The sequence below is a fragment of the Sus scrofa genome, chromosome 1 (genome assembly GCF_000003025.6).
Source record: "Sus scrofa isolate TJ Tabasco breed Duroc chromosome 1, Sscrofa11.1, whole genome shotgun sequence".
Classification (NCBI taxonomy): domain Eukaryota; kingdom Metazoa; phylum Chordata; class Mammalia; order Artiodactyla; family Suidae; genus Sus; species Sus scrofa.
The window spans coordinates 76,390,997-76,417,147 of record NC_010443.5 but is presented as its reverse complement, the minus strand read 5'-3'; the positions used below and the strand labels follow the sequence as shown (position 1 = coordinate 76,417,147).

General features: G+C 43.8%; 1 protein-coding gene across 1 annotated transcript; it reads left to right on the top strand.

The window, feature by feature from the left end:
* Window positions 1-26,036, top strand: DDO (D-aspartate oxidase). Its single transcript, NM_001097426.1, is given in 5 exon segments — window positions 1-65; window positions 2,493-2,668; window positions 7,974-8,082; window positions 13,058-13,234; window positions 24,584-26,036. Coding segments are annotated over 4 exon segments (1,026 nt in total). The 5' UTR covers window positions 1-65; window positions 2,493-2,496; the 3' UTR covers window positions 25,152-26,036.

The window sequence follows — 26,151 nt, the reverse complement described above, 5'->3', positions numbered from 1 at the left end:
ACTGGGAAAACAAGAGTTGGTGCCAGAGCCTTCTGTGGGTGCCAAGGCTGCGTTCTCAAAGACAGGTACTTGAATCCTCCTGCTTTGGGCTCAGGGGTGGTTCTGAGCCTACTCTGGGAATTTAGGAGCGTGTCCTAGTGGGATCAAGTGACAGTGGTTCACAGGTCTCCAGGCCAGACAGTACTCACCTTGCTGGGTCACTTTTCTCTTCCCCGATAGCTGGATATTCTCAGCCACAGATTCCTTTCTCTCTCAACTTATTAGAGCTATTTTGAGAAAGTTGCTGGGGAGGGGAGGCCATTGTGAAATAAGAAAGTCATAAGGGGATAGGTGCCTGCTTTCTACGTGGCAGGGGACAGGCACAAGGCTGCGCTCCTCAGGGTGGCCACCCTCCACTGATCTGCCCCTTGTCCTGCACCCTTCACTTCGCTTCTCTCCCGCCTGGCAATCCTGCTCCTTCTCAGCTAGCCAGCCCACTGGGGAGCAGTCAGATAAACTTACGGCTGAGGAAATGTTTGTACGGCTTGAGAAATAGAAATAACAGACACAAAATCACAGTGGAGGACATTAAAGTATCTTTGTGCCGGAGACCATCAGAGCTGGAAGAGAGCCCTGGCAGCCGACCCTGTCACCCTTGCCCTGTGCACAGCAGAGGGAACCGCCTGCCCCCTCCTGAGGAAAAGTGAATTTTACGGGCAGGTGGCCATGATTTTTACCACATGACCTGATGCTCTGGCTGCCGCTGATTGGACAGGGAAGAGCAACTGTGCCAAGGGCAGCTTTACAGCCTGCCTTACCCCAATAAGCTGGCCTGGTGCTGGAGCTTTGTTCAGAAGGCAAAGTGATGACCAACTGGACCAATTGCATTTTCTCCATCTGGAGTTTCTACTTGAGACCTATTAAGGAAAGGTTAACAGCAGGGACTGAAGATAAGCAGGGACAGAATAGGGAACAGGGAAGCTGAGAGTGGACAGGGCTCAGGGGGTTCCTGCTGCTTGGAGGTGAGGCAGTAGAAAGGCATCGAGCCTTCGTCAACCCTCTGCTTCCCATCTTGGGTTCTAGTCTCAGGATGCCCAGCCCAGGCCTCTGAATATCTGTCCCCTGCATTTCCATATGAAGTCTTAGAAGAACCCCTCCTTATATGACAACCTCAGTGGGTCTCTCTTATTTACCATCCACAGGCGCTAATAAAGAATTCATCTGGCTTGGGAGTTCTCATTATGGCTCAGTGGGTTATGAACCTGACTAGTATCTATAAGGATGTGGGTTCGATCCTTGGCCTCATTCAGTGAGTTAAGGATCCATGAGCATGGCCGTGAGCTGTGGAGTAGGTCACAGATGCAGCTCTTATCCCATGTTGCTGTGGCTGTGGCTGTGCTGTAGGTCAGCAGCTGCAGCTTCTACTCAACCCCCAGCCTGGGAACTTCCATATGCCACACCTGTGGCCCTGAAAAGCCAAAAAAAAAAAAAAAAAAAAAAAAAAAGAATTCATCTAGCTTGGTTTACAGATGAGGGAGTTGAGGCAAGGAGACTGGGAGTCACTGCCCAGGGTATAGAATTAGAACTTGAGCCCACGAAGAAAGCCACATTCCTTATCTGGAAAGTCTGCTCTCAAAGGGTGAGGTTTCAGGACAGGGGTAGAGGGGGTGTGTGTGGGGGGAGTCAGGGGGAGGATGGAGGGAAGGTTTTCACCCATTAGAGTGGGGAGCAGGAAAAGAGATGCCGAGTCTGGTTGCTCAGACTTTGTGTCACATTTTTATAATTAAAAACTAGTTTGTGATCAGTAAGAGCTGGGTTCTAAATTGCCTATGGGTCATGCCCTTCAGTGGCTGCTCCTCAGGAGGTTTCTGGAAGCAGCTCTGCTGCTCTGTTCATCCAGCTTACTTCATCAAACTTCCCTGGGCTGTGCCCATAGGGAAAGTGGTTTAGGAATGAGTAGAAATCTCCCTTCAAATGCAGACCTACTCACCTGGCCTATGTTCTAAAGGCAACTCCAGGCTGGTTTATGCTGATGTCTCAACTCCATGGAGATTTTTTTGCCTTTACTCTGACATTTAATGGGAAGAGAACTTAGAGGGAGCTCTCTCTCTTTTTTCCCCCTCCTTTTTTAGGGCCTCACCCGTGGCATATGGAAGTTCCCAGGCTAGGGGTCGAATCTGAGCAGCAGCTGTCGGCCTACACCATAGCCACAGTAATGACAGATCTGAGCCACATCTGTGACCTACACCACAGCTCATGGCAATGCTGGATCCTTAACCCACTTAGCAAGACCAGTGATTGAACCTGCATCTTCATGGACGCTATGTCCAGTTTGTAACCTCTGAGCCACAACGGGAACTCCAGGAGCTGTCTTTATCTCAAGAAATGCTGGCAGGAAAGGTCATGTTTGGAGAGGCTACAAATCCAAGGAAATAACTCTCAGGGTCAGACTTTGTCCTGGATGGAATAATCTTTAAAACAAAGTATGTAGCTCACACTTTGCTTCCTCACAGGCCCATGGATACAGTACGGATTGCAGTTGTGGGGGCCGGTGTGATGGGGCTCTCCACTGCTGTGTGCATTTTCAAATTGGTACCAGGATGCTCCATTACAGTCATTTCAGACAAGTTCACTCCTGAGACTACAAGTGATGTGGCAGCCGGGATGCTTATTCCTCCTGTTTATCCAGGTGAGAGGGATTTTTGCTCCTCTGTCAGCTATGATAGATGTTAGAATGGTATTGTGGGAATTCTGTTGACAAAGACAACTGGATGTGAATATAAGTACAAGGTGAACCTTTAACATCTTGTTGGTTCATCTGTTAGGAAAGGCTTAATTATGCTACAGGACAAAAAGAACCTCCAAATCTTAGCAGCTTAAAAGCAAAGGTTTGTTTTTGCTCATGCCATATGTTGATTGAGCATCAGCAAGTTTACGGTTCATCACCCAGGGACCTAAGCTGATGAAGCAGCCACAGTCCTGAATGTGGTCAGTACCTGTAGCTGGGGGGTGAGAGCTCTGGGGGGCAGAGTGGGGGTGGGGTCTTGCCTTGGTAATGAAAGCCTCTGGCTAGGAAGCAACAGTCATCACTTCTGATGACAGCTCATTGGCCAGTGCTAATTACACGCTCCCACCCCTCAGGAGGCCAGGAAGTACAATTTTTTTGTTTGTTTGTTTTTAGGGCCCCACCCTTGGCATATGGAAGTTCCCAGGCTAGGAGTCGAATCAGAGCTGTAGCTGCCGGTCTACACCACAGCCACAGCAATGTGGGATCCCAGCCACGTCTGTGGCATACAGCTCATGGCAATGCTGGATCCTTAACCCACTGAGCGAGGCCAGGAATCAAACCCACATCCTCCTGGATACTAGTCGGATTCGTTACAGCTGAGCCACAACAGGATCTCCAGGAAGTGCAATTTTATAAGGCTCCCAGAAGGCAGAAAGCCAGAGTATTTGATAAATAGCCCTAATGGCTACTACAGTTGGTAACTCTACTCACTTCTAAGCCAATTTAAAAACCATTTGTCCATGGGGTTAATAAATGCAAACTGTTGCATTTGGAATGGAAAAGCAATGAGATCCTGCTGTATAGCACTGGGAACTGTATCTAGTCTCTTATGATGGAGCATGATAATGTGAGAAAAAGAATGTATACATGTATATGTAACTGAGTCACCTTGCTGTACAGTAGAAAATTGATAGAACACTGTAAACCAGCTATAATGGAAAAAATAAAAATCATTATAAATGAAGAAAATGAAATAAAATAAAAACCATTAGTATATGGCAATCCCATCGTGACTCAGTGGTTAAGGAACCTGACTAGTAATCACGAGGATACAGGTTCGATCCCTGGCCTCGCTCAGTGTGTGAAGGATCCAGTGTTGCCATGAGCTGTGGTATAGGTCACAGACACGGCTCGGATCCTGAGTTGCTGTGGCTGTGGTGTAGGCTGGCGGCTGCAGCTCCGATTCTACCACTAGCCTGGGAACCTCCATATGCCAAGGGTGTGGCCCTAAAAAGACAGAAGACAAAAAAACCCTGAAAAACAAAAAACCATTAGTACATATTCAGGCCTAAAAATGCATTGATTTTCAAATGCATCCTTTCCATTCTGTATTCTTCATATGAAATGGAGGAGGAGGAAGTAGCATTAAATAGGAAACAAAATCACTTTGCAACTAGTGAAATATATACTCACTATCTCCTCTCCCTCATTTCCACTCTCTTTACTCCCCTTTTAGTTTTTATTTTTGTATCAAAGTTATACATGCACATAATTTAAGCAGCCAAATGGTTATAAATTATTACCAAAAAAAACCCCAGCAGTCTGGATGAACATTGCCCTGTCCCTTTAATCTGGAAACTCATGTTCTCGGTTCAAGATGCAATCTTTGAGTTAATTGCTGACTCTTACCTCCTGCTGTCCCTGCCTCTCTTTCTGGAATGGCTGTAATTCGGGGCCTCTTGGCTTTTTTCCCTTCCTTTTTTTTTTTTTTTTTTTTTTTTTGTCTTTTTCTAGGGCCACACCTGTGGCATATGCAGGTTCCCAGGCTAGGGGTCTAATCGGAGCTGTAGCCACCAGCCTGCACTACAGCCACAGCAACGCCAGATCCGAGCCAGCCGTGTCTGTGACCTATACCACAGCTCATGGCAATGCCAGATCCCTAACCCACTGAGCAAGGCCAGGGATCGAACCTGAAACTTCATGGTTCCTAGTCGGATTCGTTAACCACTGTGCCACGACGGGGACTCCTCCCCTTCCTATTTCTATCTCTTTTTATTTTACTTTCTGGGAGGTTTTCTCCACATTATACCTTGCTGCTGTTGTATTTATTATTTCTAGTATAGCATTTTTAATATTCCAAAGCTCTTTTTTTTTGTTCTCTTTAATTTCCCTTGCTACCACACACTCTTTGTGTTCTATAGTTGCAATATCTTATCTTTCTAAAAGCATCGGTAGTAGTTTTAGAAGTTTCTTTGCCCTGCATTGTTTCTGTTGTCTCCAAGTTGTGTTGCTTTTAGTTTGATGTGCTCATTTTTCAGGTTATAGGTTTTCCTTGACCATGTGGTATCTTTACCTGTCTGTTGACAATTAAGAGCAGGATGCTAAACAGCTGATGGGAATTTCCGAGCCCTTGTGTAGTACTTGTTTCCTCGAGACTCACGGGAGTGAGGTGGGAGTGCTATTTGGTTGGGGAAACTCTGATGTCCTTATGTTTGTCTTTGGTGATTCATGGTCTGTGGAGAAGAGGCTGAGGTGGGTGAAGACCTGGCTAGCAGCATCTAGAAGGAGGGGGAGAAGAGGTCTGGGGTCTCAGCAACCAGTTGCCTGTGTTTCCTTTACAGTCTTGTTTTTACTATGATATCCCTGCCTTGCCTGTGCGTGGTGTTTCCTGTCCAGGGACCCCGTGTTTCACTTAGAGAATAAACCCATCTCTCTCTCTCTCTTTTTTTTTTTTTTTTTTTGTCTTTCTGTCTTTACCAGGGCAACACCCGCAGCACATGGAGGTTCCCAGGCTAGGGGTCTAATCAGAGCTATAGCCACCAGCCTATACCACAGCCACAGCGACACAGGATCCCTAACCCACTGATCAAGGCCAGGGATCGAACCTGCAACCTCATGGTTCCTAGTCAGATTCATTAACCACTGAGCCATGCCAGGAACTCCAGAATAAACCCGTCTTCTGCCAGGGTGGGAGCAGGGGAGGGCAGTGGCCTTGGCATCACCGTCTAGGAAATTTGCTTTGTCTTCATCAGTGATGCTGGTGTACTTCCTGGGAGCTGCCTTGTAGGAAGCAAGCACAGGAGGCTGGTATGTTTGCAGGATGCACATTCACACGGGACACCTTTCTTGTGACCAGAGTCCTTGTGTCCATCTTTCAGGTGTACCCTTGCCTACATCAGGCCTGGGTGAGTGGTGAGGAGGCTGCCTGGTAGTCATGGAATCACCTTCAAAGACGGAAGCTCACCTGAGAGCTCACTCAGGCCACTGAGGGCCTGGCTCACCCTTTGGCTGGGTGGCTGGGGCCCCCAGATCAGAGTCTTTCTCTTTGGTGCTCCTGGATAGACTTTGGTTTTCTCTTTGGGCTTTTTTTCAGACCAACCTCAATTGTGAAAGTCTTCTGTTCTTATAAATGTCCCTACTACATGGGGACAATACTGTCCTGGGGTGGTTGTGAGGATTAAATGAGTTAATACATGTAAAGCATTTAGAACAGGGCCTGGGATGTAGGAAGTTCTATGTCAGCATTTGCTATTGTTATTACTGCTACTGTGGCTAGTTTTCTTTTACACAGCACTTGAGCATGAATTAGGTTACCAGGCTTGCTTCACCCACCGCTGAATTGGAATTAGGGGATGGCTTTTGCAGTGTGTGAGTAGCAGTTGCTATTTGTTTCTTAAGGTTTGGAATGGGAACAGGGAGATGCATTTCGATACAGCCTCATCCACTGGCTTAGACTGTTTCCATATAACCCATGTAAAGTCAAACTTAGTTTTCTTGGCAGCTGATTATTTATTTCCTCATTTCTAAACCAGTAGACCCAGCCTGCATTTTTGAGACTGTGTTGAGTTCACATGGGGACATGTTTGAGGACAACAGCACAGACACACTATTAAAGAAATATTTATTGCCTCCTGAAAAGCAAATTGCTTTAAAACCTGCTACCGGAGTTCCTGCTGTGGCGCAGCAGAAACGAATCTGACTAGGAACCATGAGGTTGCGAGATCCGGCATTGCTGTGGCCCTGGAGTTAGGCTGGCGGCAACAGCTCTGATTAGACCCCTAGCCTGGGAATCTCCATATGCCAGAAGACAGAAGACAAAGACATAAAACAAAGACAGAAGACAAAGAAATAAAAATAAAACCTGCTACCTAAATGACAGAAGACAAAGAAATAAAAATAAAACCTGCTACCTAAATGCCCTCATTCACCTGAAAGCAGGATGCCTCCAGGGGCCTTTTCATCTCTAGTGAACTCCAAGGACATGTCTCCAAGCAGAGCTGACCCAGGATCTTCTCTGCTCATCTCCCCCATCTCCTCTGCAGCTCCCCAAACAGTAATCCCTCAGGATTACTGTTCCCTAGTCCCTGGCCTGGACTCTCTCTCATGACCCTCCCCCAGGGATCGGATGGCCAAATACTTCATCCACAGTTGGATTTGTCTATGCCTCTGGGCTATGCTTGTTCTCTCTGCCTACACTGGACACTATTATTTTGGGGCTTGAACCCTGACCCTTATTTCCTGCCTGGCAGTCCTGGAACCCTTCCAGAACTGTCTGGGTCCAATCTTTTATGCTCTGGTAGGGATGCCTGGGGGGAAGGGAGATCTGGTCACAGGATTCTGACAGAGAGGTGGTGATGGGCATGGTCCCTGCACATCCCTGGTAACCCCAGGAATGCTGCTTGGAGCTGGTCCAGATCCCATGGAGTGGAGGGGGATGGAGGTGATGCAGCCTTGGGTGGGCTGTAGGGAGCTCAGTTCCACAATGCAGGCCTTGTTTCCTTGTATCAGGAGGGTCAACAACCTGGGCTTCCTGCTGATGCACAGTCTGTTCTCTGATCTGATTGACCCGGGCTCTGCAGATCTTCCCTTGACTCCTGTCATGTTTTCAGCCCCAGGAAAGAGGCCCTGGATTATTTCTCCTATCTCAGGTATCTCAACTATGGCCAGCTGGATGCCTCAGCCATGAACTTGGCTTAGATTGATTGCGGGCATTTCAAGGGCCTCTGGAATAGTCTAGTGCAAAAGACCCCTTTCCAGGTGACCCATATGTTAGATTTTGCCCTCATTGGTTGAATCGTTGATTAATCATTATTCGAACTCACAAAACTCTGGTCACTGACAGGTCCTCCACCGCAATGTGGTACTTTATCTAATTATTCCTCCCTGCTTCCTTGGTTTTCCCCAGATTCTAGGCAGGAGCTTCCCTGAAGCACAGTCATTGTCATCACTTTCCTTTCTGTTCTGCTTTGCTTTTCTCCACAATCAGACACACCCATTCACAAGCAGAAGCAGTGGTTTAAAGACACCTTTGATCACCTGTTTGCAATCGCCAATTCTGCAGAAGCCAAAGATGCTGGCGTTCTCCTGGTGTCTGGGTAAGAAAGGAAATTTGAAATTATTTTAGAATTTAGAATGATCTTAACAGACTTTAGAGTTCAAGAGAAAATAGTACCTAGTACCTACTGTGAGCAGAGGGCTGAACAAGATATGAGATGATTTAGTATATTTCAGGCTTTACAGCAAAGAACTCAAGAAAGACAAGTTATAGTGTTGGACTTTTAAACAATAAACAACCATTATAGTTTCTCAACGCAAATGCTATTTTGAGTTTTCTCAGGGATTATGCAGTGATTTATAAATACAGGTAAAAAAATATAGTAAACACTGAGTTTGTGTTATATGAGGATGATGAGGCTGAAGGAAAGCAGATAGGTGTGATATTGGAATGTGTGCAAAGGCCCCAGGCATAGGCACATCTTATTTATTTGGTGCCCTGGGAGAATAAGCTGCTTCAAAAAAGTAAATTTCATAGGTCACTAAAGTTATCTCTTAAAGTGTCATTTGGGAGAAATTTTTTTCTTTTTATTAAAGTATAGTTGATTTACAATGTGTTAATTTCTGCTGTACAGCAAAGTGACCCAGTGACACATAATACATTCTTTTTCTCATATTATCCTCCATCATGTTCTATCACAAGAAATTGGATATAGTTGGGAAAAAATATTTCTGAAATGCTTAGCATACTTTTTTATTTCATTTATTATTATTTTTCAATGAATTTCATTACATTTATAGTTGTACAGTGACCATCACAACCCAATTTTATAGCATTTCCATCCCAAACCCCCAGCACATGCCCCTACCCTCGAATCTGTCTCCTTTGGAAACCATAAGTTTTTCAAAGTCTGTAAGTCAGTATCTATTCTGCAGAGAAGTTCATTGCGTCCTTTTTTTAGATTCCCCATGTAAGTGATAGCATTTGATGTTGGTGTCTCACTGTCTGACTGACTTCACTTAACATAATAAGTTCTAGGTCCATCCATGTTGCTGCAAATGCCATTATGTCTTTCCTTTTAATGACCAAATAATATTCCATTGTGTACATGTACCACATCTTCTTTATCCACTCCTCTGTCAATGGACATTTAGGTTGTTTCCATGTCTTGGCTATTGTATATACTGCTGCAATGAACATTGAAGTATGTGTGTCTTTTTGAGTCATGGTTTTCACTGGACAGATGCCCAGGAGTGGAATTGCTGGATCAATGTTAAATCTATTTTTACTTTTCTGAGGAACCTCCATACTGTTTTCCAGGTTAGCACACTTCTATTTGATTTTTAACATCTGATTTCAGAAGAAATGCAAAATAAAAGAGTTTAAAATAAATCCTACTAAACATTTCTAACACAAACTGGCACTTAGAATATGACAAAAATCTCTCTATATTTTCTTTCTTTCTTTCTTTCTTTCTTTTTGGTATTTTTAGAGCTGCACCTGCAGCTTATGGAGGTTCCTAGCCTAGGGGTCGAATCAGAGCTGTAGCCGCTGGCCTATACCACAGCCATAACAACACCAGATCTGAGCCATGTCTGCAACCTACACCACAGCTCACAGCAACACCGGATCCATAACCCACTGAGCAAGACCAGGGATTGAACCTGCTTCCTCATGGATGCTAGTCAGATTAGTTTCCACTGAGCCACGATGGGCACTCCTTTCCATATTTTCTTAAACAGGGATCACTATAAGCGTTCTGTTACTTTTAATTTATGATATAACACATATATTTTCTGTGTTATCCTATGTGCTAACACAACCAGGAGCTATAGCCTTCTGAAGAAGAGAGGGATGTCCGCCTTTTCTAAGTTCTCAAAACCACTGCATCTTTTGTTTAAAAAAAAATTATCCCATCTCATCTTTAGAGGTCATGTTATCAGCTAACATTATCTGCTGGTGAATATACCTGCATCTAAGGCAGATTTTTACCCTTTTCCTCTTCTTGGCCTCCCTCACGATCACAAATACCAAAAGATGTTGGCATCACTGGTTTCCCAAAGTCCCTATCTAAAGGAGTAACATTACTTCTCTACTTTCTGAAGATGGATTAAAACTGTAACTACTGTCTCCAGAGCCAGCTGAAAAGCCACATAGAAACATTGTTCTTTGGTCACACATTGTTTTTGTCTAAACCCAATATTGACACAACCTTATTCACAAACATTGGTTCTAAGCAATTTTTGGAAACAGCTGTGTGCGAGATTCAAATATTCTTTCAAGAGCAAGGCTTTGCCACCATTGAGGATATTAAAAATAATGTACTATAAGCTATTCTTAAAAAGTCACTCATTTTCCTCATGTGAATTATTTTTATCCCACTTGCTTCCAAAAAGGATCTGAATCAGTCTAGTGACGATAAGGTCATAAATGTCCTGTGTACCTTGGCATAAGTGTAAGCCTTATTCATCTCTTCATTTCTTCAAAACAAATCACTCAGCATTCACCAGTATCAGTCACTTTTCTAGGAATTAGGGAAATATAAATGAGCAACTTACTATGTATTGCTTGGCAAATGCTCTATATATATATATATTTTTTTTTAGTATTTTAATGATTTTTATTTTTTCATTATACTTGGTTTACACTGTTCTTTCAATTTTCTGCTGTACAGCAAAATGAGCCAGTCACACATACATATAGATATGCATTCTTTTTCTCACATTATCCTCCACCATGCTCCATCAATAAATATTTGTTTAGTGAAGACAGACATGGTCTTGCCTGCCTGTAGCTTATGTCCTGTAGGGAATGTCCTAAAGTTAATGAGCTACAAATAAGGTGTGAGTCATGGAGGGATAAACATGCTCTGGGAAGTTAGGAGAAGCCACCCAGGGAAAAGTGATGTTTCACTGGAGACCAACTGTAATAGTGTAGCTTAGTCTGCTGACCTTATACAAGTGAAGAGGGCAGCATTCCAGGTAGAACCAATAGTACACGCATAGACCTGAATCTAGGGTGACTACAGCATGTGGGCAGGACTGAAAAAAGTCTAGGGTAAGGGGAAGCCATTGAAGGATTTTACACAGTGAAATAATTGATCATATTTTCATTTCAAAAACATTCTATCTGCAGTGTGGAGAACAAATTTGTAGAAAGAGATGAGGGTGGGATATGTTAGGTGTTGATGCTCATGGGATAGATTAGAGAATAGATGGCTTTGAGAAATTCTTTCAGAGATTTGATGGGACTTGATAATTGATGGCATGTAGAGGGTGAGAGAGGAGAGATGGATGATTACTGGATTTCTGGAGTTAGCCCTGGGTGGCAGAGGAAAGAGGTAGTGAAAGAGAAGTGGGCATGGCATAAAAGTTTGAGACATGGAGTTCCGTCATGGCGCAGTGGTTAACGAATCCAACTGGGAACCATGAGGTTGCGGGTTCGATCCCTGCCCTTGCTCAGTGGGTTAACAATCCGGCGTTGCCGTGAGCTGTGGTGTAGGTCGCAGATGCAGCTTGGATCCCACGTTGTTGTGGCTCTGGCGTAGGCTGGCTCCTACAACTCCGATTCGACCCCTAGCCTGGGAACCTCCACATGCCACGGGAGCGGCTCAAGAAATGGCAAAAAGACCAAAAAAAAAGTTTGAGGCATGGAGGTAGACCTATCCAGTAGGAGTAGGCAGCATGGATCTGGATCTGGTTTTGGAGCGTAGGAGAGAGAAGAGGGCTGGAGATGTAGCCTTCTGAGTGTTTGGCCTATAGATGACGGTAAAGACAGGGGAGAGGGCAATCTAGCCCAGGGAAAGTGTGCAGAATGAGACAGCAAGAGGGCCAGGGTAGAGACCTGCAACTGCAACAAACAATATACCTTCCCCAGGAACTGAGTTCAATGAATTGCTTGGAGATATAAATTCCTGTATGTTAATGACCATATAATTAGCAACCAAGTGCATCACTCAAATGATTTTCCTTGCTATTTTAGAGCAGCCATGCTTTATAGCATTTATTCCTGTTGATGAAAAGAACCCAATACCTAAAAATCCAAACATACACCTATCAGCTCTTGGGAGGATGATTATAGGTTTCTTGTTAACAACCTCATCACCCTCAACCATAACTGAATAACAGAGCTTCTCCCGACCACTCCTGGCTTCTCTTATCAAGAATTAATGTGATGATCTACAGCTTAACTCATAATTCACGCCCCTGTCTCCTGTACCCCCACCAGCGCTTGTTCCAACTTAGATATTTTGTTCAGAATTGAGGCTGACCTTTAAACTTCGGATGGTTTGCTTACAGTTTATATAAAGCATTATCAAAACAGAAAAAAATTCCTTAAAAATGCATCATTAGGTGTTCCTGTTGTGGCTCAGCACATCTTCTCTGTGAGGATGCAGGATTGACCCCTGGCCTTGCTCAGCGGGTTAAGGATCTTGCGTTGCCGTGAGCTGTAGTGTAGGAGACTGGCAGCTGCAGCTCTGATTTGACCCTTAGCCTGGGAACTTACATATGCCATAGGTGCAGCCCTAAAAAAGAAAAAGAATGCATCATTATAAGTAAATGAAGAAAATATGGGCAAGAGCTTTTTAGAATTAAATTCAATCTTTAAAAGACATGCAACTTTTAAAATGTCTCATTCCAACCACCTCCCCAACACATTTAAAATTTACTACCGAGTAATCTGAGCCCAAAAGAGAATAGCAGAATAGATTTTTTTTTTCTCCTCTGTGTGGGTATATAGCAAGTGTGCTTTTTTTTTTTTTTTGGCTTTTTAGGATTGCACCCAAGACATGTGGAGGTTCCCAGGCTAGGGGTCTAATTGGAGTTGTAGCTGCCCCCCTGCACCACAACCACAGCAACACGTCTGCAATTTTCACCACAGCTCATGGCAATGTGGATCCTTAACCCAATGAGCAAGGCCAGGGCAACCTCATGTCTCCTAGTTGGATTCATTTCCACTGCACCACGGCAGGAACTCCACAAGTGTGCCTTTTTAACCGCTTTAGAAATTGTTGCATGGGATTCACTACGAGTTTCACAATATCTCAGGAAAATTTTCTATTTATTGTGTTTGAGTTGGCAGATATTTCAGAGCGCTCCTACTGAAGAAGTGCCATTCTGGGCTGATGTGGTGCTGGGATTTCGAAAGATGACTAAGAATGAGCTGAAGAAATTCCCCCAGCATGTGTGTGGTCAGGCTTTTACAACCCTGAAGTGTGAAGGCCCTACCTACCTCCCCTGGTTGGAGAAAAGGTTGGTTGAAGTGGCTCTTCGCTTTCTTTGTCTGTCAGAGCTGTAAATAACTTCATAGCGTCTCATAAAATAGATACTGAACATTCTCTTCGGTCCTTCAGAGCTCTTGTGCACTCTGTCTCATTGCTCATAAATGGCTGGGGCTTTGCAAAGCAATGAAGACACTACCTGTATCACAAAGAGTGTCACACCCAAGTGAGTAACACGTCCATCTGCTGCTTCCACTTTGCAGCTTGGAGCACAATTTGGTCCCTCTCTGTCAGTAAGACCTCCTTAATGAAATAGTTTCTTAGTTTCCACATTGGTAAAGTGAGACATTTGGAGGATACGCTTCCAGCTATAAAATGATATGATTGACTCTTGTTCTTTGGGCGAGAGAATATTAGGCTTATTATAAATGATTTTTGAAATATTTTCCTCATTAGTATAAAGAAAATAACTCCATTATTTTGTTTTAAACAAGAACTCTAAAACAGAGGACTTATCTAAATTAGGTAATTGCTTCCTCACCAAGTTCAGCCCCCAATTTCATGAACTTGCATTTTGGCTTGGTTTTTAGGACTTTCTGTTTCCAGTTGGTTAGGAAACACATCAAAAGCAATAAATCTCTCTTGAGTTTTGTCTGGAGATTGCATGCATGTTGAGGGTTGTGAAACTTTGGCCCTTTTAATCCCCAAATCAGTGTATTTGGTAGATGAATAGAAACAGTGCAAATTATTGTTTAAATGTTGGACAAGTGACTTGAGCTAACCAGTGGCAACGACTTGGTCCCATATGTGGGATAATTAGTTGATATAGTTAATTAATTCCATAATTCTTCGTTGAACTTCTATGTATATCTGGACCATGCTAGAAGCTTGTCAAAAAGGAAGGAAAAATATGATCATTTTTCTTAAGGAATTCGTAGTCTATTGGCGGTTATGGTGTATGTGTGTGTGTATTGATATACATATTAATTAACAATTACAGGAGTTCCCGTCATGGCTCAGTGGTTAATGAACCCGACTAAGAACCACGAGGTTGCGGGTTCGATCCCTGACCTTGCTTAGTGGGTTAAGGATCCAGCGTTGCTGTGAGCTGTGGTGTGGGTCACAGACACGGCTCGGATCTGGCATTGCTGTGGCTCTGGCATAGGCCGGCAGCTATAGCTCCGATTAGACCCTTAGCCTGGGAACCTCTATGTTGCAGGAGCAGCCTAGAAAAGGCAAAAAGACAAAAAATAAAAAATTAAAAAATTAAAAAAGTAAACAATTATAGTAACATGTACTGTGGAGGTTAAATACAGACGTAAGAGGATGGAATGGGAGCACAGAGGAGGGAGTCTAAGTCTGGCAGACATGTGTTCAGGGGCATCATGATATATTTTTGTAGCTTTATAAGCACTTGTCTCACTTTTACCTCTTAGCAATTTATCCGGGACATTTTTCTTTTTTGAGTTCCAGTTTCATAAAACCCACAGTTTCATGCCTTGTTCACTGGACCACAAACCTCTGTGTGTATGCTAAATTTAAACCACTGTTATATCAGCTGATAAATGAACACTTGAGACATCATATGATGGAGTTACCCATCAGCCAACATTCCAGTCTCAGGGCATCACCATCTTTTCTGAGTGGCAAGCTTATGTCGTGCTGCCTTTTTCTCCTTATATCATAAAAATGCCTGGAAAAAGAACATGGAAAGTGCTAATGCTATTGATCGTTGAGGTATCATATATTTTATCTTAAAATTCAAATAGGTGGAAATTATTAGGCAACGCCAAAGTGGCAGAGCTTGATACACATATTTTACTCAGGCTGCCCTCAGTCATTTTCACATGAAAAACATACATTATCTGAGCAATTTGTACTGCCTGCTTCTCAAGTATCACCTTCTAGCAAACAGGCCCCTTATTTCCATAATAATCTTATTTTCAGGCCTAATCTCTAACTGTGGGATGAAGGCCTGGAAAAAATCCCTATACCCTCTCATTAGTTGGGAGCCTGCTGTCAGCATTTTACTTTACTTAAAATAACCCTGAGCAAGTGGTACTTTGTGCCAGTGGGAGCCACCTCCTGACTGCAATACCATCGGGCCTGATGACCAGCCAGCGAGGGTTCGTGCCTTGGAGCATCTGCTTCCTGTCAGGTTTTATGGGACAGAGTCAAGAAGAAGAGGCCTGAGGGGCTGCTCATGTCCTCAGAGAGTCCTGGGGAGGTCTTTTTAGGTCCGTTTGTTGGATATCCACGTCCACCATAAGAGTGGGTGGGGACCCGAGTGACTCAGGCAGACAGTACACACAGTCTACTGCAGGGAAGCCAAGAGGAGACCCTTGTCCTAGCAGCGCCCCTTGCAGGACCCCCCTTGTCCTAGCAGCGCCCCCTGCAGGACTCCTAGGACTGTGACACTTCATGTCTCCTGCCCCCGGGCGGGGCCAGCACGTATAGCGTGTGGGGAAGGGCTCTTCTCTGTTAAGATTAGATGTCCTTAAAAAAATAAATAAATAAATAAATAAATAATAAGTTGGTTAATAATGAAAAAAAAAAATTAGCTGTCCTCCCTTCCTTCAGGGCCTGCCATCTGACCGGAAGGCCCATGTGGAGGAGGAAGAGGTTCACACGTCCTTTTCCTCCTGAAGAAGGCTTTATAGAGCTGGGACTCCTCTAAGCCCAAAGCAGGCCTCTCGGGTTAAAGATTTCAGGCCAGGTGGGAGGCGGGGCAGTGTCTTGGTGAGGGCATGGCACCCCTGGGGCTCACTCTGTAGGCTACCACCCACTCTCCACCACGGGGAGGACCAGCTGGGGAGCCACACAATCCCTGCTTGTTCCTCACACCCAGGCTCTGTTATGCCACCTCCTACTCCCCTTCTACACAGTGTGAGTGTTCAGCCTACAGTGTTCTGACTCAAAACGAGCATCTCACTCTCCAAGCCAGGCAACAAGGCCTTCAATCTGAGTTCCATCTTTCTGAAATAATGTTCATTTCCAGGAGATTAAAAAAAAAAAAGTTTTTAACCACAAGTTAGACTGTTAGCATTTTTCAAAGAACAGAAGGAATCATCCCCCAGTTTATTAATTATATCCAAAATACCCTCATCCCCCTCTCAAAAAAAAAAAAAAAAAGAAAAGAACATATCTGATAATACTCAGAACAAACAAACAGACAAAACCCTTTGAGGTTTAATCAGCTGTGCAGATCATGTTTTATATCTTTGGCCAATGGAGTCATATTCTGCTGCTTTGTACTTGTCCTTCCAGGAAATGAATCATAGAGCCAGTAAGTCAACTGAACCTGTCTCTTCTCCAGGCATCTTACCTAAATAAATAATCTGAACAAGAGTAGGCTTGTCCTGCCTTGGGTGACATGCAGACTGCTGGGTGCCTGTTTTGGTGCTGGGGGCCCTATAATTTTGGTGCCCTGCATTATTCTGTGGCCCTGATAAGGCCCCAGACTGACCATAGGACTGACCACACTGAGCTTCTCTCCCTGCACTTTTCTTCCCACTCATCTAATAAGTCCTCTCAGTTACTTTCCCTGGGAGAGTCCCAGTCTCTCATCTCCTATAGCTTCTGTTCTGCTGCTTGGCCTGACTCACAGAAGTGCCTATGCCGCTTCCTTGGTGGCTGGACAGAAAGGTGGATTGTGCATCAGGCATGTGACGGTTTGTCCCTGCCTTACAAATGTCCAACTTGCAAAGGTCCCTGCCTTTGCACAGCAGAGCTCCTGCTCCCCCATGCCCAATCCACCCTGTGCCCACTGGAGAGTCCCTCCTCCTTGCAGAGTCTGCCCTGGCCCCGAACCAGAGGAGCAATGGGCAAATGCTGGCCTCAGGCAAAGGTCTAATGTGAGTGCCCCTTTTCTCCCTGGTTATGCAAGGACAAGGTGAGAGGGCACTGGCCAGGAAGGTGGAAAATGAGGGTGTTTGTTTTTTTCTGATGATGGTAAGGTTAGTAGGGAATAGATGGAGGCTGGTTGTGGTGCAATGGCTCTAAGACAATTGCAGAGGGAGCATGGCTACTCCCCTCTGGACCACTCTGCCCATAGAACCCCCAGGCCTCATCCACACCTCCTTCCCCAAAGCAATTAGAAGCTGCTCTGCTCCTGAACACGGCTTAGACTGACTAACACAAATTTGTGGAAAGGACAAAGCAGAGATGGATCTTCTGAGAAGAGGGAAATGGAATGCAACTTATTTTATTAGAATATGCATTGCAATGGAATGAAGGAGCACTATGGTCATTCTATGAGGTAATATTGTTGAGTTAAAATTATATATATATATATAGAGAGAGAATTACATAGATATATATTTAGCTGCTATGTAAACTTAAAATGCATTAAAAATTCTGACAATGAGAAGCTATTTTAGGTATAACTATATTTAAGTGTCACTAGGAATAAATGGTAGATTTCCCCCCCTGAATCTACATGCATAGCATTATTTGCCAACTAAGATTTTCAATTAGTTTTCTTCTTTTTTTTTTTCTTCTCATTTTCAGACAAATAGACTGGAAATAGCTAACTTTTTTTTTTTTTTTTTTTTTTTTTTTTTTTTTTAGGGCTGCACCTGCAGCATATGGAGGTTCCCAGGCTAGGGGTCAAATTGGAGCTGCAGCTGTTGGCCTACATACCACAGCTCATGGCAACGCCAGATCCATAACCCAGTGAGCGAGGCCAGGGATCAGACCTGCAGCCTCATGGTTCCTGGTGGGATTCGTTTCTGCTGCGCCACAGTGGGAACTCTGCAAGGATTAATTTTTTAAATTGACTATGTCTGTTATTACGTACATACTACGCAATAATTTGACCACATCTAATAAGTTCTTTATGTAAAGTATCATGGAGAGCCTGCTCTCCCCTCTAGGTCCTTGACCACCATCCTGTCCTGGCTGTCCTTGCATCTCTCCACATCTTTAAAAATGGCATCCTACCTCTTCCCTGTTTCTCTCCTCACACAGTGATGTAAAACATCAATGCTGTTTTCTTCATTCCTACAAGCTTTAAACTGTAGATGCGTCCCACAGTCACTGGTCTTTCCTGGAGTCAGAGTGGAACTGGGTTGGGCTCCATGCAGAGGTTGAGAGAGACATTGGATCCCTAGTTCTGACCCCCAGACATCACCCCAGCCCTGCTCAGGCCCCAATCTCCTCCCTTCTTCCTGAACCCGTCCCCTGGCCCTCACCCTCTGACTAGGACATGCCAGCCAGTCTGAGAAGCCAGTTGAGGAAGGGCAGTGTGCCATCCCCTCCCCCTCCACTCTCCTTGGCTGGGACACAGATTTTCTAAAAGCAGTCTGCTCTGTGGGAAAGCCTCTTCACACAGTCACCTTATGTTATCACCCCAACGTTGTCTTAGATCCTTAGAAGAGATTTTTTTTTTTTTGCTTTATATTTATATAACCCAGGGACCTATTTGGATAATATTCCCAGAAAAAAGGTACCAGCTGTTAAAAATGTTAACAATGGAGTGCTAACATGTCTGACTTAGCTGGAAAGAAGTGACTTAGATTTTTTTTTTTTTTTGTCTTTTGTCTTTATAGGGCTGCACCTGCAGCATATGGAGGTTCTCAGGCTAGGGGTCTAATTGGAGCTGTTGCTGCCGGCCTACACCACAGCCACAGCAATGCCAGATCCTTAACCCACTGAGTGAGGCCAGGGATTGAACCCACAACCTTGTGGTTCCTAGTTGGATTTGTTTCTGCTGCGCCATGATGGAAACTCCTCACTTAGACATTGTGAATGACAAAACGAAAAATTTTTTTCCAGCTTCTACTCATTAGGTTCCCCACACAATTAGGGTCTAAATTCCCATCAGCACATTCCAGGCATGCTTGGGTTTCAGGGCGGTATCTTGGCTCTGCTGCCCTCCTCGTTCTGTCTCCGCTGGGCTGCACCCCCTTTCTGTACTGCCATCTACTCCAAGGTCCATTCCTCCCTCCTGTAACTCCTGCCACCCAGGAGCTGTCAGACAGCTCACCAGAGACCTGCCTTTCCCCTGCACTTTGCCCCCACCTTACACCAGAACCCGTTCCTCCCCATTTAGGACTGGTGGGATTCTCTCTCACGAGGTGTGGGCTGTGGCAGGTAGTGGGAGGTGGGGTGCAGGAATTGTCTCCAGTCTCCAGAGAAGGGAGGGGGAAAGAGGACTCTCCTTTGCCCCTTGGAGGTGGAGTGTGTAACTGTGTGTGTGTAAAAAGTGCAAATCCCCATCCTTCTCAGGGGCATGGCTGGCTCAGTCTCCCTCCTTTACTAAAACTCTCAGTGAGTTGAAGGAAGCAGACTGAAGACAACACCAACACCCCCCCCGCCCCCCACAGTGTTTATTCATCAGGCTGATATAGTCCTGCAGAGGGCTGACTCTTAGACCTGGTAAAAATATTCACTCTCCAGTTTTAAGGTCATGACCAGAGGACAGGGGGATGGGGCTCTTTAGTGGACACAGCTTCTGAGTCACTCCATCCCCATTTTCTCATGGGAGATTGGAGCACCAGTGTTCTCACTGTCCAGGATGAGGTCTTGCTCAGTTGTGGAAAGCCGCAAGAGGAAAGTCGCCATGCTTTTTATACCCCAGCCATGTCACTAAAAACCTCCAGAAGAACTACCTCATATGGTCATAAAGGCAACTTATAGGCATCTGGTCAGCCAGTTAAACATCCAGCTTCCAGGTACAGTTTTCTCCTGAGCTTCCTAATGCTGTCCTGGTGCATTGTCTACAGGGTGTACAACAATGACTGGGGATGACCGGTGCCTGGGCACGCTCAGTAAGTTTCCTCCTGGGGTAAGAGGCCTGGGAGGGAGCCAGTAGCCCATCACTATGATAATTTAAGAAGTCTCTAGGCAAGCAGTGGACTTTCATCAATAGCTTCATCAGCAGAGCACCCTTGAAATGGAAAAGAAGGACTTTTGCTTTTATTGAGTTCTTATATACTTGCTGTAAAAACCATGTGAGCTTGGCAGTCTTATCCCTACAGTTAGAGCTGAGGAGACAAGCTCAATGAGTTTGAGAAATTCACTTAAATCCTAAGGCTAGTAAATTCCCTTATGTCTCTGAATCAGAAAAATTCTAATTAGGATGGTTGGAACACACAACACAATGTTTAAAGATTAACACATGGAATCCACAATCTATGAAGAGCAAAGCCAAGATAATGTTCAAATAATGATTAATTAGAAACATTTAAAACAATCCAAATACCACGCTTAGAGGCTATAAAACATAATTAAACCTAAGTGATACATGGGTGTTGGGGGCAGGCATATGAGATACTGGGTCTTGCATTTTACAGTAGCATAGCATATCCCTGAATCCTTTTTTTTTCCTCTCATAAATTTTTTTTAATTGAACAACTGTAATGCGTTGTGCACTGTTCCAGACTATTTCCAGATGTTGTCTCATTTCTTATTTGCAAGGAGCCTAGGAGATCAGTATTATTATCTCTGAATTATAGACGGAGGATTAAAGTTTAGAGAACTTGAGTCAGTTGACCAAGGTCAGATGATTGGTACAGGGCAGGGCCCCCCATACTCTTTTAAACAGTCTTTGTATTAACTCTTTTCAAGATTATAAACACTGCAACAGATGGTCAATATTAACACAAAATTCCATTTTACTTTTCTTCTATGCTAGTGTTAGAAAAAAAACCTTACATAGTTATTTTACCTTTAAGAACACCCATCTTTTATCCTAACATTTATTATATATTTTATTATTTTAAAATTGTTATTTTAAAAGTTATTTATAATATGTTTTAATAACATACTTTAAGCTCCCAACCTATTTATTCCACTAAAAGAGCTGAAGACTTGTGGCTATAAAATGGGCTACATTAAATATTTTTAACTTCTGTGAATTATTTTACTTAGAAAAAGCACCAACCAGGCAGTAGCTTCAGCTTCATTCTCTTTCAATCACTTTTGGTTACACCAGGAAGGAATCCATTGACTTTATAGGTCCTGATCAGCCTTAACGTGGGGATGGTAGCCAGAATCTTTGTTTTGCTTTCCTCTTCTTAGGTAAACAGCACATTGCCTTCCATGGATTTTCAGAATAACAGGCAAAGTTGCAGAGATTAAAAGTGCCACCACTTAGAATTTGGGTTCTGTTATTTGGAGCATTGGTGCTTTAAGTGACAGCTTGTGTGTAACAGTCCGTGAACTACCTGTTCACATGGTCTCAGAGCAAGGGGAAGCCTTTGAATTCTCTTGGCCTAGCATTGCTTGGCACACACAGTTCCGGCCCTTAGAAAATGTTTGTTGAATAATAAATGACTCTGATCTAGAGGTTTCAAGTGGTTCTTGCTTGGTGGAGATACCTCAGAGGTGGGGGTAGGGGGTGGGGCGCAGAAACTGAGAGGATGTAGACCTGCCCAGGCTGCCCCCCACCCCTCAATGGCAGCTTACCCTTCAGCCAGATGACAATAAGCTGGAGAGCCAGGGATATAATCCTGTGCTGTTCTTTTACAGAATAGCCATCTGAGATGTTGTGGTCAGGGAAGATGATGCAGTTAAAAGTAGCAATGGGCTTTTTTCATTCTCATCAACTTGCAGCATTTTCTAGAAATGGGTACCAGGGTCAGAGGAGAGCCACCTTCTCACTGATCTTAATACAAGGCTCAGTTGAACATCTCAATGAGGGAGTAGGTATAGAAAACTAAAATTTCTTCAAAGCATTCTTCCTTGCTAGGATAAAATCAATTGTCACACCAAACTGTTGTTTAGCATTTTCTCAGACACCTCTTATTTATGTCCTGGAAATTTCTGTCTTATGCTTCTCTTTAGCATGAAACCTGTCTTTTTTTTTTAAATTGAAGTATAATTGATTTACAATGTTATGCTAATTTCTGCTGTTAATATTAATCACAGCAATGTGATTTCAGTTATACATATATACATGTTCTTTTTCATATTCTCTTTTATGAATATAGTTCCCTGTGCTATACAATAAGACTTTGTTGTTTATCCATTCTGTATTTACTAGTTTGCATCTGCTAACTCTGCACTCCTATTTTTTCCCTCCCCCACCCACCCTCAACCTTGGCAACCATGATTCTGTTACATCTGTAAGCCTTTATCTCTTTATCTGGCATTAAAGCCAAATGGTGCTCAGAGCTGCTGGCATGACCACTGCTGCTTTCTCAGGCATGGGTAGGGTACTAGCACTCTGCATTTCTGGTGTCAGCCCTTCCAAGATTCTCCTTAGAACAGGCTTAAAATGTGGCAGTTGTAAAGAGATGATGCCAGTGTGGTGCTGCTCCATATCTGCCAGTGTTCTCCAGAGAAACAAATAGAAAAAAAAATGATATCTAAAGAGATTTATTTTAAGGAATTGGTTCACACTGTCATGGAGGCTGACAAGTCCTGAGAGCTGCAGGGTGAGTTGGCAAGCTGGAGGCCCAAGAGAGCCAATGGTGTAGTTCCAGTCTGAAGGCTGGCACGCTGCAGACCCAGGAAGAGCCAATGTTTTAGTTTGAGTCTGAAGACAGGAAAAAGCCCATGTCCCAGTTTGAAGGCAGTCCGGCAGGAGGAGGATCAGCCTTTTTTTTCTATTTAGACCTTTGGCTGGTTGCATGAGGCCCACGTGAAGGAGGGCAATCGACTTTACAATTTAAGCATTTTTTTTTTTTTTTTTTACAATTTAAAATTGTATCCAAAAGTACCTTCACAGAAACACCCAGAATAAAGTTTTGCTAAATATCTGGGTGCCCCATGGCCCAGTTAAGCCACGATATAGAATTCATCCTCATCTACCCAAACCAGGATTTCATATTGTCTTTAGTAGTGACCAACATTTATGTCAAGTCCACTAGGTACTGGGCACTGAGCTGGGTCATAGGTGTAGTAAGAAGCATAAGACATAGTCTCTTCCCTTGAGAAATGTATCATTTATTGCATCGGCCCCCTAGAATTTGTTGTGCTCCTATCTTGTCAAGCATCATCACACCCACCATTTCATTTGAACTTCATAGTCATCTCTGAAGCAGGCAAGAGAGGGGTCATCTCCATGACACAGATGAGGAAACTGAGGGTCAGAGAAATGAGATGAGTTGGCCAAGACCCCAAAGCTAAAGCGAGGTGACTGAGACCTAAACCCATGCACTCCAATTCTACCTCACCTCTCATTTGGAACTTACTTCGTCTTGCCAAGTATTTACCCTTCTGTCTCCCAGCTCCTTTGTCAGTCTTGGGGAAGAATTCAATGCCTCTAAGCAGGACCTTGCATGTAGGCATTCAACCTGCATCTGCTGTACAGAGTTGCTGACAGTCTTTCTTACATCACGTTTCCTATATTCTACAAGTGAGCTATGAATAAGATTATAGGACCTGGGAGTTATTGTTTAATAGGTACATATTTCAGTTTTGCCAGATGAAAAAAGTTCTGGAGATGGATGATAGCAGTGGTTACGCAAAAATGTGAATGTGTACAACTTAATGCCATTGAACTGTATGCTTTAAAATGGTCCAAATGGTATTATTTGTGTTAAGTGTATTTTACTACTATTAGAAAAAGATTACAGGACCTAGATTAGACATTTCATTATTAATGTATTTGGTTTGAAAAATTATTACCAATTACAACTATTATGTAGTCCCTTGACTGCAAATATTTTGTGTTCCTCTCATGCTGACATCCCTGTAGTAGACATGGGGGGGGGGTTCAGATGAGCCCTGTTCCAACCACCTTGTTAGGGAAACCAGAGTGATACAAAAGAACACACAAGAATTAATAAAATAAAACAAAGTGTCCAAGGCAGTAAATTTAAGGGCTAAATAAATGGTATAAAAAAATGGTTGGGTATTTAAAATACCAGGTTAACCTGATATCTGTTTAGCATCTAGAATGACATAGGAACTCCATTAAACGTAAGTGAAGCATATAGTTTGCTTTGTTTTGATTTTTTTTTCTTTTTAGGACCACACCCACAGCATATGGAAGTTCTTAGGCTGGGCGTCCAATCAGAGCTGCAGCTTCCAGTCTACACCACAGCAACAGCAACACGAGATCCAAGCCACATCTGTCACTTCGACCTACACCACAGCTCACGGCAACACCAGATCCTTAACCCACTGAGTGAGGCCAGGGATCCAATCCGAATCCTCATGGATTTACTACTGCTATGTCACAACAGAAACTCCCTGTTTTGAATTTTTGAAATAGGCTTTTTTTTTAGGTTCAACTTTCAGGATCCCGGGTTTCCAAGGATATGAGGCAATCAGTTAGAATCTGGCCTGCTTGGGCCCAGGGAGCTCTGGAGGTATTTGCTCATTGAAGGTTACCTCGGTTTTGTCTTTGACTTCCTGTCTGTCACTTCTGTAAGGAGTGGAGCAGGAAGCTGCTAAGACTCACCCTATGGTCTCTCCTTCTCCTCCACAGGGTGAAAGGAAGTGGGGGCCTGGTACTCACCCGACGAGTAGAAGACCTGTGGGAGCTTCACCCATCTTTCAACATTGTCGTCAACTGCTCAGGCCTTGGAAGCAAGCAGCTTGTAGGAGACATGGAGATTTTCCCTGTGAGGGGCCAAGTGCTCAAAGTACAGGCTCCCTGGGTGAAGCACTTTATCCGAGATGGGAGTGGGCTGACTTATATTTACCCTGGTATAGCCAACGTCACCCTGGGTGGAACTAGACAAAAAGGAGACTGGAATCTGTCCCCAAATGCAGAAATCAGCAAACAGATTCTTTCCCGATGCTGCGCCCTCGAGCCCTCTCTCCGTGGAGCCTGTGACATAAGGGAGAAGGTGGGCTTGAGGCCCTCTAGGCCAGGCGTGCGGTTGGAGAAAGAGCTCTTGGTCCAGGGCAGTCAGAGGCTGCCTGTGGTCCATAACTATGGTCACGGAAGTGGGGGCATTGCCATGCACTGGGGCACTGCTCTGGAGGCTGCCAGGCTGGTGAGCGAGTGTGTCCAAGCCCTCAGGACCCCTGCTCCCAAATCAAAGCTGTAGATGACATGAAACAACAGCAGATGGCCCCAGAATATTAATCAGCATATCATTTAAGCAGCAGAAGAGATTCAAATAACTTTCCCACTGAGGGAAAGTTTAATTAAACATGACTTTGTTTTCAAAATTAGAATGGATGCGATATGTATCAATAAACTTGACTAGTACTAATCTAATTTAGTACCAGACTCAAGTGTAGTACTAATGACATAGGGCATTAAGCTCTATTTTTGTTAAAAATACTTTTTATAAAGTAAGATTTCTTTTATATCTCATGTCTAAGGGTCTATGCTAATTCCCACGGATGAAGGATTCTGACATTTTTTTGGGCTGATACATCCATAGGAGGAGATAATATATGGAAAGCACTTCACTCACTGTCAGTTGCAGAGCTGCCCATGAGGCTCATAAGTTATAGTCAAGTGAACACTATAATCATTTGAAATTACACCTTTGATCATAAAATTCATGCTTGTTCTGTTTAGTGGAAGACAAAGCATGATTGCTGCTAGTACTAGTGGTACCCTCTACTTCCTCTCAGCTGGTACTGATGGCAGAAGACAGGGATGATGTGGTCTACGGATGCAGCATCAACTCAGTAGCTGTCTGGGGTCAATCACCTAAGGGTCATGCTTTCCATTACCACAAATGATTGAGAGCTGGCTCACTGGATGGTTGATTTTGCCTAAGCATTTTTGAAGATTGAATAGCATGTGCAGCCAAAGAGCTAATTTGCTAATTAAGATGGAACAATCACTCTGAATGAAATATAACCAAAGAGTTTTCTGCAAGTTGTTAAAAAGTACTGGGGAGGCGTGGAAATGGGTCTCATGATAAAATGAGCCTGGGAATTGCTGAATTAATAAATCTAATCTGGTTTTTTGACTTAAGCTTTGATCTATGTGTATTATGAATACTCAGGAGGGTTTTTAGCTGAGTGAATGGTGAAAGGAGACGCTTCATTCATTAAGGTAAGGAAGGTTGGGAGAAATATATGTAATCC